The 20,217-nt window shown below is 33.4% G+C and overlaps 1 protein-coding gene across 2 annotated transcripts; it reads right to left on the reverse strand.

The window, feature by feature from the left end:
- Positions 1-1,307: 1,307 nt before the first annotated feature.
- LOC142352063 (uncharacterized) lies at positions 1,308-15,166 on the reverse strand. 2 transcript variants are annotated; one of them, XM_075404420.1, is made up of 4 exons: positions 14,412-15,164; positions 9,662-9,679; positions 8,719-8,782; positions 1,308-1,587 (listed from the first exon to the last, which is right to left on the reverse strand). In XM_075404420.1, the coding sequence occupies exons 1-4, from the start codon at positions 14,856-14,858 to the stop codon at positions 1,544-1,546; spliced, it is 573 nt and encodes a 190-aa protein (XP_075260535.1). In that variant the 5' UTR covers positions 14,859-15,164; the 3' UTR covers positions 1,308-1,543. The 2 variants fall into 2 exon arrangements, with proteins under 2 accessions (XP_075260535.1, XP_075260543.1); XM_075404428.1 differs by lacking the exon at positions 9,662-9,679 and having other exon boundaries at positions 14,412-15,166.
- Positions 15,167-20,217: the final 5,051 nt, after the last annotated feature.

Raw genomic sequence — 20,217 nt, forward strand, 5'->3', positions numbered from 1 at the left:
AATCAATCTTGTTGCTGTTGAACTGCAGATTTAACTCAATCCTATTTATTAAAAGCAACAGTTCTACTTTGACTTATTAATAACAATGCCAGTTTTAAAGCTTTCATGCTCAAGTTTATCAGGTTGATAGTTATTATTCAGCAAACTTTTGTTAATATACGATAAGAGCAGAGTCGAGTAAATTTTCTGCAATATTCTAAAATCGTTGTACAATAATCTGGATCAACCAATTTATTGAAACCAATTAAAACATAATAAGCAGTTTGAGAGGTTTTTTGGAACATTCGCTAAGGCAGATATTGATATTCAGATCTGTTATCCACCAATAATGTGAATAATAACTGCTTTTTGTGATTGTGAAAAATCTTAAATCCAGTTCAAAACCCAGCACAAAAAATTAATTTGACTTTCATCGGTCAATTTTGATTTAAAGTTGTTGAAGTGTTGCTACATGAAGAAACAATTATAAATAATAGATTGTAATATAAATACTCTTCTGTTAGTCATTGTTTTTTGTTCTCATTACAAAAAATATTGTTGAATTCCTCTAATACACAAGAATAAATGCAAATGATTTAGAGACAAAGTACAGTTAAGAATATATCATTTTGTAAAGTTTCAAAAACCCATTAAGTTAGTTATTTAAGGAACTCGACCTAAAATAAAAATTAGGCTATAAAAATACAGGAATTACTGTCCACCAAATTTTCATTGAAAAAACAGGAACAATTGGTCTCACGCGTGTTCAAACGGTCGCAATAAAAAAAACGTTGCATATTTCCTAGAATACACATAAGAATAAAATGCAAATGGTAAAGAGGCAATGTACAGTACAGAATATATATTTTTGTGAAATTAAAAAAATTAATACATTAGGTATTTAATTAACATGACCTTACCTTAGTAGAAGCGAGCTAAATGTTTTTGCAGAGTTTTTTATGTACATCATGAATATCTACAACGTAAATAATAACTACAATCGAATGCTTTTTTATTTTCCGAATGCTTTATCATTTTCCGGCACTAAAATTGAATGCTTTAATATTTTCCGAATGCTTTATCATTTACCATTGGACCTGTACTACTATTGAGAGCAATTTTCGCTGTGTGAATACGTCTGTTTTAAAAGTAACTCTTACCGAACGGCCAGTTCCGAAATTTAATAAAGTTAAAAAATAAAACTATGCAACCAAAATTCACCAAAGCAAATACACGAGAAATGCTGTGCTTTGTTTCTCGTTTTACACCGTTGTGCTAAAAGTCCTGTAGATTAGATTATGCGTACTGCATAGTATAAACGGAAAACATCAAGGCATAAATTTAAATTTTTGAATCAGTAGTCAACAAACATGGAAACCAATTATCGATTTCATTAACAGATATTCTGACAACCTATAATGAATTCTGATGCTGTTGAACTAGTCAAGTAGTATAATGACCATATCTCATATAACCACGATTTTTCTTTTTTCTCCAAATGGCTGTTTTTTCTGGCTGTTTTTATCCGGCTGTTGTTGTTGGTGATGTTGTTGTTGTTGTTTTCCTAGCAGGGAAGTTTCCATACATGTACGCACTCGTAGTTGGATCCTGAAAAAAAAACACGCTACGCTTATGTTTTCTAGCCACTGTGAAATTCAATTTATCTCTACTGGAATCCATAATCAATAACACTAAAACATCTTTAGTTCAGAAATTGTTGTTTTTTAAACGTAAGAAAATCTTTGGTATATTCGGTTTTAGTTAGACAAATACAACAAAAACCTTTATATTTTTTCTCCGGTACACTTGGCTTTAAATGCAAGAACTTGTAGGTATGTTTTGTTTTGAACAAAAGTAATTGTCAGTTTATTTAGTTTTAAATGGATGAAATCGTCGGTAGGTTTTGTTTTGAACGTGAGAAATTGCATGTACGTTTGGCCGTTTATTGCCCGTATGATTTGTTTTAAACGTGAGCAATCATTGTTTTGTTTGGTTTTCAACTTTAGAAATACCAGTATGTTTGGCTTGAAACCGTAATAAGTTGCCTGTATGTTTTGTTTTGAACGCATGAAATTGTCGTTATGTTTTGTTTTGAATGTAAAAAATTGCATGTATGTTCGGTTCATAAACGTACAAAATTGTCGCTATGTTCTGCTTTGAACGTAACAAATCAGCCCTATGTATTGTTTTAAATGTAAGAAATCGCCGGTGTTTTATTTTAAACAGATGAATTTGACGGTATCTTTTGTTATGAACATAGGAAATTGTCTGTATGTTTTGTTTTAACCGTAAGAAATCAACGGTATGTTTGCTTTAAACGTATGAAATCGCCAGTATGTTTTGTTTTAGATGTAAGAAAATGACTTTATAATTTGTTTCGAACGTAAGGAATCGTTGGTTTGTTGTGTTTTAAACATCAGAAATTGTAGGTATATTTTGTTGTAAACGTAAAATTTTTCAGTATGTTTAGTTTTAAACGTAAGAAAATGCATCTAAAATTTCAGTTCTTAACGTAAGAAACTGCATCTAAAAGTTCGGTTCTTAACGTAAGAAATTGCCTATTGCTTTTGCTTAAAATGAAATCTCCAGTGTTTTCGGTATGTTTCAATTGCCGGTATGTTTTTAATTGTAAAAGAATGCCCTAACCTTATGTTTTGAACGTATGAACTTTTCGGTATGTTTTGTTTAGAACTTAAGAAACAGTTGGTTTGTTTTGTTTTAAACCTAAAAAATTGCTGTTATGTTTTGTTTTCAACGTAGCAAATTTTCGGCATGTTTTTAACGTAACAAGTCGTCGCTGTTTTCGTTTTTTAGACGCCAGGAATAACCAGTATGTTCGGTTCATAATATTTGTTCACCTGGTTTCATCATTGAGCTAAAGAGGAAAGTTGATTTTTTTGAAAAAACTGTTTCTAAGAGCTTGATTTGAAACTACTTGGATTATAAAACAAATATTACATTTGACTACATAATTAAGAAAACAATCAAATTTTCGAAAAGCCGACAATTTTTGTATGTTTTATACAGGACATACCAAATCTCAGAAACCAACGAAACTGTATAAAAACCAAACATTTATTGCGTTCGATACCGAACGTACCGAATCAAAAGAACAAAACGCAGCAAACAAATCCTACGTTTAAGAACTGAACATTTCGAATTTGAGAACCGACGACTTTTTACGTGAAAAACCGAATACCGAACAATTCTTACGTCGTTTTTGTTCGATGTGTTGGGTTAGGGTTAACGTAAATATAACAAATAACGGTAATATATAACTAATTAATTTCCCGGTCGTCATATTAGTTGAGTCACCCAAAATTAAACTATTTAAACACTCAACAGCGTGCAAAACAATTTGAAGACCTTATTCTAACATTGCAAGTTGCCGTGAGTAAAATAAGCACGTAAATGACGTGCTATTTTCGGCTCATACAAAAGGGGAAGAATGCATCCCATCGAAAGCGCACGACACAGATTATTCGTTCAATTATTCTCGTATAGGTTTTTGCATATTCGGATTTTGACTTTTATGGTCTTATATGACAGCATGAACATAAATGGTTGGGATATGGTCACCAAGATTCCATTAAGTTTAATGTTTTTTACAGTGTCTTGAATTGGTTTTCACTACGAAAATTGTGTTTGATTTATGAGTAAATTGAGTGCTGTTTAATTTTTTCGTGGTCAGCTATGCGGTTGCCAAGCTATATATATCATCGACTCCATATTTGGTATGGCTGTAGAGAAAAGTTTATAGTTGTCAAATCAATTGCAAAAAGAATCATTAGAATATCATTTCACAAGAATATATAAATTTAACAGATCGTTGGTTAAGAAGCCGAATTGTGGCAACTAATAAAATGGATGCCAGATATCTAGCCTGATAAATTTACAATTTTTGGGCGTATCCCAGACCAATTTTGAGCTCTTAACATTTTTTACCAGTTGGAAGTCAGTGTTTAGAAAATTGAGTATTTTTGCGTTTTTAGAAAATTATCGAGAACTTCCGACGCCGAGTTTTGGTTACAATGCAAATATACAAGGTTCTATTATCGAGAGAGATTTAAACTTTCTATACTTCGTTTATGCTAAAGTTTTCTGAAGTAAAATTTAAAACAACGTCAGGGGTATTAGAAGCTCAACCAGAAATTATGTTCGACTTGCCTTATCGGATATATGTTGGGTTTACGCGGAGTTTTTTTAACATATCACGCACAAAGAAAAACAGTTTTCAATTTTTTGCTTTATAACTGTTCGTCCCACCTAAAAATCGGGGACAGCACAGCATGAAATATTTGAATCTTCACCTTTACGACAAAAAAACAGAATGATAAACTAAGCAATTAAATATAAACTGACGTTGACCAAAGTTGTTCAATTTTGCTTTGGTACTTCTTTTACTTTTTTTATAATGCTATAATTGAATAGTTAAAATGAGTAGGTAATTGACCATGAATCATTTTATGCGAAACTGCGATCAATTAAAACTTAATTTCTTCCTCGTAAAATCTCTCTCATTAAGTGCCGTTTTTCTTTCTTTTCCGATCAACCTACTTACTCTTGTGTTTGCAATGTATGACTAATCAAGGTCAAATTCAGGTTTCAAACATTTTTAGTTTTGCGTTTTCTAAAAATAACAATTTAAAACATTTACAGTTCTGTATAAATGATTTGTGTTTAGGGTCTGAAATCAGATATTTTCATGTTATTGTAAAGTGTTTACAAAAAATTATGGAATTAATCGGTGATATTTTAGAACAGATGGTAAATTTTTGATGATATGTTTCACAAGATTGTATTTTGCATGGACAACTGTTTTGGTATTAAGATTTTGAAAACAGACAAAATTATTTGTAATATCATTTGAATTAATTAACCAGCTGTTTTTCTTGTATTTTTGGTTCTTATTGAAGCACTTTTATTAGCTTTTTATTATATTTTGCTATCTGTAGGACGTCGTTTTCCAGAAAAATTAAATTTAAAGTCTTCATTTTTATCATCTAATCAATAAGCAGTTTTTGTCTCACACTTATCTCTATGTGCCTATCATCATTTTTGACTTGGTAATCATTCTTATTTAGCTATTCAAGTAACACCTTTGTGATCAGCCTAAGTCATATCAACCAAAAAAAATGCCAGACCACTTAGTTGCAGACAAATGATATTCTTTTTGCTAAAAAATGTGCTGATTTTCACTTTTTTGTTGCTGTTTTCCTTTTTGAATTCCTGGCAGCTGTTTTTTCGTGTCTAATTTTTGTCAGCAATGTTTTCTTTTGCAATTCTGCCATTTCTATGAAGATTTAGAGCTAACAAGGAGGCTCGGTAATGTGCGATCGCACATAAATTTCTGACCCCGCTCATCCTCTATTTTAGCATAAATGTCTACCAAATGAGGAACATATAGAAAAACCCAAAAATTATATTTGGGGATCCCAAAAAACCCCAGAAAAGATAGCAGATGAATGAAAAAATAGCCTCCAAGGCAAATAAGTTAATGGAGTGGAAAGTAATGCACTAGATTGATGAGATATGCTAATATTAAGAAAGCAAGTTAGGACGAACAGCAAAATCAAACAATAAAAACAAACATTAAATACATCAATACCTTTATGTCCGTATTAAAATACAAATCTTTATAACAAAATCAACATACCGTCAGATAAAACTGAAACTAAACAAAATATCTTATAAATCACCAAAAAAGATACGGGACCAGTCCATAAATTGTTTTGACAACAATTAGACAAAAAAAAACAAAAACAGTAAAGTTAAAAAAATTAGAATATTTTTTATAAAAACAATTAGCTTCAAAGTAATGAAAAGCATTAGAAATCAAGAAAAAAGCCCAAATGTCTACGGCAACCAATGCTTCTATAGAAGGGCAATAAGACCTGTCCGTATTCAATTTTTTATGCCGCTAGAAAGAAGAACAAAATAACAACAAACAAAAATCCAATTAAAAGTTGCCAGAACACGCTGTCGAAGCCGTAAAAACATATTTCGGCCCTCAAAATATGTTCGAATGATAATGTGGTATGCGGTTTTTCATTAATGAGACTAGGTAACATGTAGACCCAAAAAAAAGGGCAAAAGTAAGTAAAACTTGTCATTTTTTTCGAAACAAACTTACAAATGTCATGAACGCCACTAGTTACAAAATGAATTAAATAAATAGAAGCGTTTAATCGTCCAGAAGGAGCCCTTCAGACCTGTTATTCAGTATATGTCTTCCGTCTAAAAAAAAGAACGTCAAATATGACAAAAATCAAATTAATTTTTTTTGTGAAAAACCGGTGTCGAAGCCAGTAAAGCCATAACGAATTCTTTAAAAATATTAGATTTTGTGACACCATTCTTTTGACAGCTTTTCTTGAAACCAATAACGTCATATATGACCTGTAATTAAAAACACTAGATAACAAAAAAAACAATAAAAGAAAAAAATTGCGAAGTTAAACAGTTTTTTTGGAAAAAAAATGATTTCAAAGTCATGAAAGCAAACAGCTATCTATTAATATCAGCATGATAGCTCATCTATTTTTCCATAAAATGGCAATGAAGTCCGTCATCAAAAAGGAAATTTCATATTACTAAAACGAAAAAGTAAAAACGACAGTTAAAGACAAAGTTAAAAAATTCAGTTAAATTCTTCAAAAAAGAAGTGTCGAAGCCGTTAAAGCGATAATCGATATCCTTCAGAATTTTAAAATTGTCAATTTTGCCCTATTTTTAACGCCAATAGTGTGATATGAGAACTCTGAATAATGTGATAATGTGACAAAATTAGAAAACGTGACAAACTGGTAAATATCTTAAAATAAAAAAATCTGAAATCTAGTAGTATCAAAACCAGAAAACAATAACTTAAGGCCAAAGCCAGAAAAAAAGCCACAGAGATTAAATTTTAAATCAGTAGAGTAGAAAGAAGAAGCTCTTTTTCTTTGCTGACACTAAGCTACAAGTTGACCAAATTAGGAAAAAAAAATAGAGGAAATATTCATTAAGTCATAATTTATTTAAAAATCAATTATATTTAAAAGTAAAAATGGCCATAAGCTTTCAAGTAATAAACTAAATGCATCAAATGGGAGCTGCTTAGCAAGCCAATTGGATCCATCCCTCCCAGGTTTTGATTTGACATGTTCTGTTCTTTAATTAAAATAAAAATGATCAAATTTTTGTAAAACATACTGACTGATTGCATTCCGAATTCTTTATGGATTGAAACAGACGAAGATTAGTCCAAAACTAGCCTTGATAATGTTTATCGTCCATTAGAAAGAGTTAATTTTACAAATGTTATAGATATCGATAATTTGTTCTTTAAAAACTCAAAAATAAATTCTGCGTTTTTGATAATCAACGAGCAAAGTTAGCAAAAAACGGTAAAGTTTTAAAAACAGAGCACTCTCAACAGAAGCTGAAGTAGGAATAGCCCCCTTTAGAGTCTACAAAGATTGTATTAGTGTTCTTTGGGGATGTACTTCCGGCAAATTTAATTAAAAGGACTAAAGTACTTTTTTCGTGCTGTTTTTGATGAAAAAGGCTGAATTTTGAAATTTTTAGCCCGAAGTTATGACAAAAAATGTAATTCAAAATAATCAACAAAATTTGTTTTCCTTAAAAATAAAATCAACAACACCATTCTTAAAAATCTTAACAAATTTTAGCAAAATTGACAAAAATTTAGGCAAAAAGTCTGGAAAATGTGAATGAAAATATGAATTCACTCTACTTTTCTCCGAAGTTTAAACCTCGATAGCTTTTTAATTCCATATTCTACGCTGGACGAGCTTTCTAATGTTACTAGTCTCAACTCTCTACGATGAATATATCGAATAAATCGAACGATGAATATAACCCATTTGAGTATATAGTTCCTCCCCCCTCAAGAGGGGTTGGAACAATTGAGTCATCCATAATTAATAGCGGATTTCAGAATTAGCTCATGTTTGCAGAATTTTATTTTTGACTTTAGCGACAAAAAACAGATTATATATTTTTGCTCATATTGCTTTCAATCCTTATTTTTCTCTCGTTTTTACAATATATGAAGAGCGATATCTATGTTATATATGTTTTGCCAAACTTTTGTTGGGTTTGATCACACTAATTTCTGATTTTCTGTTAATGACAAAATTTCGTTTCTGTTGTTAGTAAGATTTGTTCATTCAATTTCTCAGCTTCAAGATAGAAACATAGCTGTTATCAAAACCCAACTAAACTGTCTTATATATACAAAAATGCTTACTTAACGTTGCATCATGTCATTCATTACTTAAGCGTTTTCTTTGACACTTATTATTGATTTGAACTTTCAAATTTTTGGCAGAATTTTTAACATTTTGTAATTGGCAACAAGATGTCTCCTTATTTTTCAAATTCAACAAATGGGCTTAGATGTAAGGATGCTAGTTGTCCTACGCAATGCTTGTTTTGTGTCATTTTCTGACATAAGTGATTCAATCCTAGGATGAGGTCCGCGACCCAAGACAGGTTTCGACCAGACCGGCTTGGTTTGCGGACAGTGGAACTCCAGAACAACCATACCCAAAACTAGGTATTGGCCAGACCGAACAGACCAAAATTACCATTGGCCAGACAGAAGGCGCAATTAAAAATCTTTTCCAGACCATTGAGTTGGGTCACACCGGACCCCCCTGTTCGCGACCCAAGTCGGTCTGGCCAATACCTCTCTTGGGTCGCGGACCTCATCCTGAGATTTTATCTGCTTACCTCTCTTGGGACTTCTCTTTACTTCATTTCCAACTTCATAAACGTTTGAGGGATCGAAAGTGTCCTGAAAAACAAAAAAAACGTTCAAACTTACAATGCAATATTAGAAAATAGCTCCTACAGAAACTAAGAGGAACATAAATAAAAGCATACAATTGTACAAATAAGTCACTACAACTTAAACGGTGTCCTGAATTGTGACAACAATTGTGACCACTTTAGTTATAAATGTAAATTGCATTTAATCGTCCAACCTAATGATAACTTAGATGGTATGAAAATTGCTCATTTTAATCCTTCATCTATTTAAAAATAATAGCTGAGTATGCCAAGTCAGACCTTTTTCGGGGGTGTATAACGAACGCGGGGAGGGGGGGGGGGGGCAGAAACGGTCTTCCATGGTATAGCGGTTTCCGTAAAATAGTATTTTTAAACATACAAAGCAATTTTGCGCGCTCAACTTTGATTTCATTTGCAATAATTTAATTTGGGTTTAATAGCCAAGTTATTTCCCTTTTACTGCTTAGAGCGTCTTAAAGTTAGCTGCAGTTTGGTTTAGGGGACGGACGGTTCCCTAATAACTCTGGGAGTGTAGTTTATAGAAAACCAGGCTGAAGTCCGCCTTTTTGTTTCATTCTCAAAGAGCATGAACTGCTCATTTTGAAATGTGTTGACTTGTTCATAAAATAAAATTGATTTCATTCATTCATTCAAGATCAAAACTCTGTAATTTCGATTGCAGTACCGTACCCCTCTCGACATTGGTCTGATCTGAGGTAGCTTTGGCTCAAAAACTGGATCTGGACGTGAAAGAAAACTAAAACTTCTATCTACAGTTGCACTATGCACTATGAAAACAATTTTTTAATCAACACATGCACTATGAAAACAATTTTTTTCACATCAATCGAACAGTCGGAACTCAACCGGTCAATTTACTTACAGTGAGAGTTTTCTGCTCCTGAATTATATTATACGAATTATTATAAGGATTATAAGTATTCATACATTTTTGTTACAAAATCCCAGTCAAATGTTTCTCGACACTGCGAACCAATTATTATACAATTACCATATACCAATGACATATAATTGTTGCCATCGAGAAATTCAAACTCCTCCGAGGCGAAACCGAGTACTTGAATAACTTCGAGAGGGCGATAAAAAATCTTTTGGCAATGTTTTTAATCAACTCTTGTTGTGATAACAACAGTTGCTTAACTTTAATCTACTAATTTTAATTACATCGTTTGCATAAATTACACTTGAAAAAACACGCTAATGCCCAATTAACTCAACAAAATCTGCTTTGTCATTGGACTACGGGACAACGCGGCAAACCCGAGTTGTCGAATGACTTCGAGAGGGCTACGACAACCAAGCGGTATTGTTTTCAATTCACTCGGTTATATCAACTATTGTTATCGCAACGCGAGTTGATTTAAACACGACATCAATTCTCCACACTGATTTCAGACTTCCAGTCAATTTTTTTTCAAATAGCGGTGGCGAGTTTGACTCAGCAAATAGCAGTCATATAATTTATTCAGCTCTGGTTGTGATAAAAACTGTTGAAATTTTGAAATCTTTAAGTCAAGCTTCTTTGAAAAGATGTGCAAAGCGCACTTCTAAGTAAGTGAATTTAAGGGCTCTTTATCTCAATTTTAAAAAATCGCCGCTCAAGGACTTATGCTGTACCATTGACTCTACAAGCGATTTGATGACACTTTAAAGTAGCAAAATTTAGTTACATCCAGCTTACAGAGGTATTCTTTTTTGTTTTTAGAAGCATAAATGACAATTTGTCAAAATTTTGCTTTCATCTGCAGCTCAAAAACTCAAAAAGTAGCAATAATGGAGCTGAAATGAGTTAGATTTTTATATAGTTCTGTGAATTGTCCGGCAATTTGTGCTCAGACGAGGGGTGCAGCCCATAGACTATAGTTGGCGACCGATGAATACTGCAAAATACAAATCATTGGCAAAACTTTTTTTGCCAAAATTTTCTTGCCACTGATGCTATATGAAGTCCCTCCATTTAGTAATAGCACAGCGGCATAACTTAAGCAATGGTGATTGTCATTTCAACCAGATTTGATCAAAAAGAATTGCTACCCAGTTGTTCTACCTTCTCGAGGTTTTTCAACATTTCATCTGCAACATGGACGTATATACACCGTCTATTACATAAAAAAAGTTGAATTATTTGCAAATTCTGTGAGGGGTAATGTTTTCTATTCGACAAGCACTTGTTTTTTTTTCACAACAAAATTAGCTACGTTTCATGATTTTTGTATGACAATAAACTGTCTTCAAATATTTGTGTAGCTATCAGTGATCAAACTCCAGGAATGCAACAGGATGAATAAGGAAAACATTTAGCAAAAAACTTTAATTTTGCTTCTGAAGGTCTGAAAAATTTTTTTGATTAAATTTTTTTCAAGAATGCAAGAATTATTATGAACTTCGAGGATCAAGCTTCGCATCAAACAGGTATAGTCATAAGCAGGTAAAAACGTAAATGAGAATTGTTATTTCAGACAAAGGAATTTTAAAAATTTTTAAACTATTTTCAATTGAAAACAGTTTTCAAATGCACAGTACCAATTGCACCCCTGGTTTAAAGTCATCAAAAGAGCTTTTGGATCTTTTGCCGTTTGTACCCCTCCCATTTTAGTCAGTGCATATTTTTGCAACCTCCAGACGCACCTTCCTTATTTTTATTATTAATGAGTTACTATGCAATGACACCTGCTCTGTAACGGGGGGATAACTTATTGGCGGCACAAATGAAGATATTCTAGTATTTTTTTTATTTTTTTTGCAGCTAAAAACTTATTTGATATCAATTGACGACTATTTTCTCTCTGCTCACTTGATTTGAAAAAAAAATTGTTTGCATAACGTTTGTTGATCGCTGATACAAATTATTCTTACCCTTCTGTGTTCTTCTTTACAAGAATTGATACAATTTTTTACATCGTCAAGATGGAAACCAATTTGTGATTCAAGAATGTTAGAAGATTGGACAATCATTGACAATCTTCCCGATGGACCTTCAGTTATTCCTCAAATGAGCCTCCAAAAATGCATCATGATAGATGACTTGTCTTGAAGTCATTAAGAACTTCTGGCACTCAATGAGATCTGCATTTCAGTTTGATATTCAGAAACTGAATAGCAAAATCAAAAATGCAGGATGTCCACGTATGATTGGAAAATCTTTAATTTTCCTCTATCAGTAAACTAATAAATGACCAGAAAAATCTGATGATACACTGATGAGTTCGCCGTTCTGTTAGTTGTGTACTCTTACAGGCTTAAGAGGAATCGGTTTTTGGCCGCAATATCTCCGGAATGACATGTTTTTACCTTGACATGTTTTTCCCTGTCTGCAGCTAAATACTTAAAATTAAAAGAATTTTGGAAGATTCAAAATCACCCATACAAAAAAGAAGATTCAATCAAACAATGTAACAAATTTTTGGAGGATTCAAAATATTTGGAAGATTCAAAATCACCCATACATAAAGAATTTGAATTGTATTGGGGCGCTGTCTTTTTTTAGGATCTGTTCACACATTTTAAAGATTTTTGAAATCAAATTTAAGTAGTGATTTTGGTCACGCCGAAACAGGAAACGGAGCGAAAAAGCGAGTGGCTTTGCGGCGTGAAATTTTTTCACTCCAATTTTGAAGTAGAGTGAGAAAACAGTGACCGAACAAAAATTTTGCTTTCTCGCTAGTGGTTTGTTGTTCACATGTCATAAATTCTGGAGATAAATTTTGCCATGAATATTTGAGCTGTAATCACTAGTTATGCTTGCTCTGTGACTTTTAAACTAAATTAAGAGAGCAATAGTAATTTTAACCGAAAATGACAAAAAACTGTCTGAAAAAGAACTCTAATTACCTGCAACTATAATTGAAATGTATAAAAATATTGTCTTTAAATGCCGCTACAGGATTGTTTCGTGTCATTTTAAGCATTATTTCTATGGACAAACACGAATCAGTCGGAAAACACAAATTAAGCAGTATAGCAAGAATTTTGAAATGGAAAAACATTTTAAACAAATGGAAGAATTTTATATTTTCACAATCTTTTAAACTTTGAGCTAGTATTCTACTGTCTTATCACCTAATTATTACCCATCCTATTTTCACAAAGTGATAAAACTCAAAACTATCAACGTTTTCCGCCTTTTTAGATTGAGATCTTAAGAACTTAATTATGACAGAAACGTCCTCGACTTCTGCACACGGATTAGCTGTGAATCTGATTGACCTTGTAGGACAGATATTAAAATTTTTTTCTCAAGACAAATGCCTCAACTCTTAGAGAGCCAATATTTGCCATATTTTTAGAGCTCAACTTTTATTATTTAGAAGAATTAAAAAATATAATTTTTTATTAGATTAAAAATTTAAAGTGCTAACAAATGAAAATTTGCAGACCCTATTAAAGTGACACTCTTTTTCTGAATAGAATGATTGGCTTCATAATATGTCAGATTTGTGGAATTCTTATTTCTTCTAAGTACTTGTATTAAGTAGTCTTTGTATTAGTAGTCTGTCATACAGTCTCATAAAATGTTGTCTAACAATTTTTCATATCATTATTATAATGTTAAAATATCAAATGTGTACAGTTTGAGATCCAAACATGCGAGCCACGAAAACTTAGTTGAATCTCAGCTTCAATTAATGGAACATTTCTGCTTCCTTCCTACTTTTTGGTAGGTGGAATTGTAGTATTGTAATACTAACAAAAAATTTTTTCTGTTTCAATTTGACAACCCTTGTATTCATAATGTTTCAAAAGCTTTCAGTCATAACCGTACAAACTTTTGCTGTTATTACGGATGTTGACCTCGCTTACACAAATTGTTGTTAATACCTGTATGTGATTTTGTTAAGAAAATGCTCACAGAAATGTCATTTAAATCCAACGTTGTCTGACTTCGACTTAACTCGAGTTATTTTTCAAGTAAAATCCACTTTTTGTAACTACAGTTCACTGGGAAAAAAGCTCAAAATCGGTCAATTTATAGTGGTTGGTACTCGCTGGTGGTCGGCAACATAGCTATAGTTGGACCAATCCTGGCTGCAATGATGGTACGTTGCAATGATGAGAAAGATCTGTCTGTCACCCGATTGACCCTCTTTAACTGAGTTAAGATTGTTTATGAGATCTCACGCTTGAATCTTTGATCAGAAATTCCATTACCCACAGAACTTTTAAATAAATTAAAACTTTCGTTATCTTGCGCAATAACTGATCAAATTTTCTGTTATTTTAGGTGGCTTCTATCCTCGATTGAGCCGATTTGTTTTACATTTACTTTTACTCAAATGACTTTGAGTAATTACTCAAGAAAACTCTAGCATAGGCATGTATAATTATTGAAAAGTTTGCATCCTTGTTTGCATGATTCTTGCAGGATTTTGAATCCATGTTGCGAGCATTCTGCAAGATACTGAACTAATCCCTATCGAGGACTATCTTTTCGAACCTAAATGACTCCCGAGGATATCTCTTCATAAGTCGAGGCCGCGTTTAGGGTACCCACAGAAAAAAAACGCGGAAAAATTGATTTCAAACGCACCCATTGAATTCTTAAGCCCGATTCTGATGATAGGGAAAATTTTTTTCAAAAACAGATTTGAAAGGGAAAATCCCGAAGTACTCACAAGGTTGTTATCCGCTTCATCAAATGTAAACATCGGTGGGGTGTCTTTGATCTGGGCTCTTCTGTGCATCATTGGGGCAAATCTGGGCGAAGGGGAGGCGGGCATTCTGATTCGCTGTCTCGGAAACAACTGGTTCACCAGCATCTCCATCTGTCGTACCTCATCGTTAGGCTCGGCAGAATCCGCGGGCAGCGACTGGGTGGGCGGGGCGAGGGTAAAACTAATGGCAAGAATAAACAAAAGGGCAAAGGTTGTTGATGAGAAATTTGGGCAATTTTGGGACGTGTTTGGTGGGCTCATTTTTGGCGCTTTCTTAACGGCTGGGTTGGCGTAGGGCGATGGGCACAGTTGCCAAAAAGGAATTGATTGTTGTGAAAATTGAGAGAGTGATGACTGTTTTGGTGCAGACCAGATGCGATGAGTTAAGATTGAGCACTTTTTTGACATTTCACAGTTTTGTTTGTTATTTTTCCTGCTTGTTTTTGTTTGTTTATATTTTGAATATGCCTGGTGTTTCGGTTGTCAGCGGGCTTCAGGAAAAAGCGTAACCGAAGGCGGAAAAGAATTGTGACTGGTCGGCGTCTTTTACTATATATGGTTGGGTGGTGGGTTTGACTTGGAATTTATTGCGTGCAATTGTTTAATGAAGCTCGACTAGGATAGTTAATTGGGCACTTTGCCCATTTCCATGTGCCCAGATTTATTAATTCCACGCCGCTTGGGGCTGGGGTCGTAAAGCGAGATGGGTCCAAACAGGGGGGCTGTTACAGGTACACAGGGTACAGGAGTCAACCAGATCCGGACGGGAGGGGAGGGGGGGGGGGTGTGATGGTTGCATTATGGCATAATGGAATATCACCAATTTTCAGTTTTTCGTTGAAAAATATTTTTTTTTGCTTTTCATTAATTGAGTATGACGCACATAGAGGGCCCCTAATGGTGACGTATTTCCACGTACGTGTGAGATGAAAACAAAAAAAAACGTGAACAAAACAGAAAGAGAGGATTCCATTCGTTGGCTGACACAGGAAAGGATATGTCTCATCTGTAGAATTGGACTTTGTCACTGAGAAAGGGGGGCTCCTTTCTTCTATCACTGCACACCTGCGTCGAGCTAGCTCTCTTTCTCTCAAATTGTGGAATTAACTAGTCAAAAAGCAATCAATCTCAACCCCATATTTGGGGCGATCTCTTCCACTCTTATTTCCCGCTTGACGAAATTGATTCGAAAAAAGCAGCGGGGTTGCAACAATAAATGCGAATTCAGGGTTCATAAAATTTATTAAAGTGCAAATGAAAATTCAGCCAGAGGGTTAATATAAGCTATGCCATTTAAACACCTTTGGGTTAGCTAATATCACGTACGATATCTAATTTTATTATTGCTGTTTATGTATAATAAATTGTGTAAAAATAGATGCCCAAGTCTCAGATATCTGGTGTCACAAAATTGACGTCACAACAATCAGTTCTCGATAATGACGTTGATCGGATCCCGTTTACTCATGATTCCCGAAATTTGGAGAAAATTTGGATTGTATTTACAAAAGATTAAATGCAAAGCAGATAAAACATGCAACTTCAATTTCCAAATTTTATATAAGAGGAGCGCTGAAACGGGGTCAATTTTCATAAATTTCACTGCAAAAACCTGACATATGATGCCCTGAAATGCGCTGAAAATCTTTAAAGAAAACTGTAAATTCAACGACTGCAATTATTACTTACAATTATCCACCTCATTATCTTGCTTACAAATTGACAAAAAATTATCTAAGCGAAATTCGCGGTATGTGATTTTCCCCATGTAATTTCAGTCGCAAGAAAAATATCAGATGTTCTGATATATTGGAGCTTGAGAATTACGTACCTTGAGAATTACGTGTCTTTCTAGTTGGTTTTCACATGGCTCGGAAATAGTCACATGGCTTCGATTATCCTTTCCACGCCAAAGACGCGGATAAACAATACCGATAGTAAAAACTGACCTAGTACCTGCGGAGTACAGTTGTATATCTGGAACCATCATTTTTGCTATTTCCATTTCCTGTTACAAGCTTTCATGAACAAAGAATTTGACGTTTGCATCTCGTTAGGCATTGTGGAAATATATAATCAATTTTTTTGTTCAGTCAATTTTAGCGACACTATCACCGTAAAATGTCATTAGAAGTCCGTCCCTCGTAGAATTTTTAACTAAAAAAATTTTCATCGTTTCGTTTTCTTAAAGTTTTTTCGTGTTTTTAATCACATTTTTCGTATTTTTACGCATTTTTTAAAACAATTTTTGCCAAAAAGATGTTAAAATTGTTAACAAGAGTGATGAACGTTTTACTTCTAACGCTAAAAAGAGTGTTGTTGAACTGTTTGATCCAATTTAAAAGCCGAAAACCTCTGCTACATTTCTAAAAAATCAGCCTTTTTTGATCAAAAACGGCACAAAATAAGCTTTTTTAGTCGAATTTGTTGAAATTTTCCAAACTAACACAGTTAACAACTGCTGAAAAAACCGTTTTTATATTTGAACAGAGTTAATTTTAATTGCGGTTCTCACTAGTGTTTTTGAATTAATTTTTGCCGGTTTTTTCTAATTAAAATTGATCACCATACAAAATGCGTCACTTATTTTCGATATATTGACATTTTTGGCAAACTATCGAGACTGACAAAATGTGAAGCATTTTTCTTAATGCACAAACAAAAATAGCAGGGCTAGTTATGGTCTAATTTTTGTTCCTTACAGTCCAAAACTAATCATTTTCTAAAAAAATTTTGGTATTTTTTAAAATTACCTACAGAACAGAACAATTCAAATAAGGATTAATAAATTTATAATCAATTGGTTTCCTATGGTGTTCCAAGGAGACCTATCTAGTTTATTGGTCTCAAAATTATGGCCCATTTGAATTTCAAGATTATAGGATTTCAATATAGACAATGGATCCTTGAGCTGTGCTACATTTTTGTCTCTTTTTTGGTCAACTTGTAGCTCAAGGTCAACAAGGCCAGGTCGCATCGTCTCATTATAGGATTAAAATTAAACATGTTTTGCAGTTTTGCGTTTCAGGTAACCGTTTTTCTCCCTTTATTTCAATTGATAGCCAATCTTTTTTTGACTTTGAAAATAATTGTTTACCATAAATATATATGTTTTTTTACTCAGCTGTTTTTTTTCTCCTTTTTTGTTTTTGATTTTAAGAATCATTATTCAGGGTTCACTTGTCACAGAAGAAATTTTCGTGAAAATCGTAATTGACTATATCTTGTTTTTATGGAACAGATTAGTGTTTTAACGGCTTCGACACATTTTTCTCTCAACATCTAATACACTTTTTGTTTTTAGACTGTATTTGTCGCTGTGTTTATGTTGAATTACGACGTATTCAGAATAAAAGGCAGTTTCAAATTCTTCGTACTGAAGTATGAGTTAGCATAAATCTATTTAAAAACTTCAGTTTATATCTAATGGAGTTCGTAAAATAAACTTTTTAAAAAAGATAAACGCGTTTTTAACTTTGTCCCTTTTCGTCCGCTTGTTACCAAGTCTCACTAAGGACTCATCTCATGTTTTGTTAGAGGAGGAAAAAACTTTTTTGTTCAGGTTATGTTTTATTTGTCGTTATTTTGACTCTGTTATAAAGTTTTTTTCAAAGAGAAGACATTGAAATTTGGATTTAAATAAATAATGCTTGTTGATACCTGATTTTGTTGTCTTTTCTTTTCTCATCCTCTTAGGAGAAGCAGGTCTCGTTGAACCTACGATGTGACAATTATTTTTAATAGGTGATTGTAATTGCTGCTCTCCTTTCGAAGACATGGAAAACTTTACACCGCCAAATTCGTTTCAGCGGTTTTTAAAAAATCTGTCCAGATATTGTGTTTTTGCTGTTAAATTTGTGAACTGTATTATCCGCGATACCGTAGACTACATTTGAATTACTTGATTCAATAAATTCAATTAACTAATAGTTCAGTGTCGCTCAATAACAAATAGCTTTGCATCAATTTAGCAAAAACCAAAATTTCAAATAACGAAGTAGTCTCAAATTATAGGTTTTCCGATGATATCTCTTTGACCACAAGTGCTAGCAAGATAAAATGTCACAATGTTTTGAACGTTAAATAGGGCTACAGTCTGATGTAAAAATAAACAACACTTTGTAAACGGCGTTGGTGGGGCCACCTTTCCTATTTTAAACCCATTTGAAAAACATGGGCAAAACTTTCAATGTTGAGTAACTCTTCAATGTTGAATAATCAAACGTAGGAGCAAAGAACTGTATTGGTTAGTTGATTTTTGAGAATAAAAGAGTTTCTAAGATCTGATTAGAATATTCTGAGTTAACTCATTAAACATCTTTTAATACTCAATTGGCCTCAAAAACCCCAATATCAAAACTATTCTAGGTTTCTTTGAAACCAGTAAGAGCAACTGACTAAGTGCTTTGCACAAACTGTTTCTCAATTTGAAGAAAATTTTGAGAGTATCAAAGTTAATTCTCTTCAATAAAATTCTCTCGTCAAATATAGTTATCCTGTACAATCACTAATACGTTATGCAGAAACAAGACACGATAACAAATAAATTACCGCTCAAGAGATTGTATTTCAATACGCACTGAACGTCGGCTTAATATGATCAAAATTGCAATTTTCAACTAATTTTTGCTAGTTATTCAAACTCCTTTTATGCTGCTAGTCACGGGCTTTTACATGTCAAATTTCAACTTTCATTTCTTGTGGATAAAGATGTCGACAGATTATGAACGGATTTCCATAACGTCTGTTCTTCAGCGTAAATTTGATGTCATTGGAATTTTCTTAATTATTGAGAGGCTTTGTTAAATAATCTGTATCGTTAACAGGTTCATTTGCAAACCAGTCGCAAAAATGTGATGCAATTTTGTTAAATCGCAATACTGTTTAGCTGATGTCGACATAGTTCGAGTTTTGAATTTTTTCATGTGTGCTGATTACATACTAATAATAGTTACTAATCAAAAATGTTGGCGAAACTAGAAAATTAAATATGACTGCGATAGAAAGTAGCATTATTTTTCACTTGTCCTTCTATTCTAATTTCACTGCTTGATTCGACCCTCAATTAATTTATTTAGCGTGAAGCATAGCCTCAACATTGCCGACCCTGTTTTGCCGACCCATTGTGAAAACAAATTTTGCAGGTAGTACTCGGGCAAACTTCACTACTGGACTCCTGTAGACTCTGTCATTCGTTCGAAATATCGCTGATCGAATCACACCGTCAAACCAATCGATGGTCTCCGGAACTTAACCCAAAGTGTAATATATGCGTTTATCGCTGTTTTCGATCATCAAACAGGATTGCCTTCTTAAATGGTAACGCTCGCTGAATAGCTCCATTTTTGCCGGTTGTTTCACGTTGGCAAATACCCTATACTAAATCTGTCCCCAATAATATATGCAAAAGCTTACCTTTTCGGAAGAGTATTTGATAATCAACAAATTCTTCTGAGCATGGTAGAAAGGGTAGGCAAATATTCTTGTTGCCAAGCAAGAAGTGATTGAGAGTCAATGATTCAAAATCAGTAACGACCGAACTGATTGAATTCAACGGTCTTCTGTTCAATGTCTGCTCAACCAAACACATCGTAGTTGAAAGAAAGTCCTCAATGACGTTCTTTCGTTCGCCAACACTGCATAAATTGCTAACTTCACTGCTTGATCCGACCTTCAATTTATTTATTTGGCGTAAAGCATAGGCTGAACATCTCCGGCCCTGTCTTTTATCGTTAAAACATTTCTTCAAGGTAGTACTGGGGCAAAT

This window comes from Convolutriloba macropyga, chromosome 1 (assembly GCF_964194025.1).
Source record: "Convolutriloba macropyga chromosome 1, txConMacr16.3, whole genome shotgun sequence".
NCBI lineage: Eukaryota > Metazoa > Xenacoelomorpha > Acoela > Convolutidae > Convolutriloba > Convolutriloba macropyga.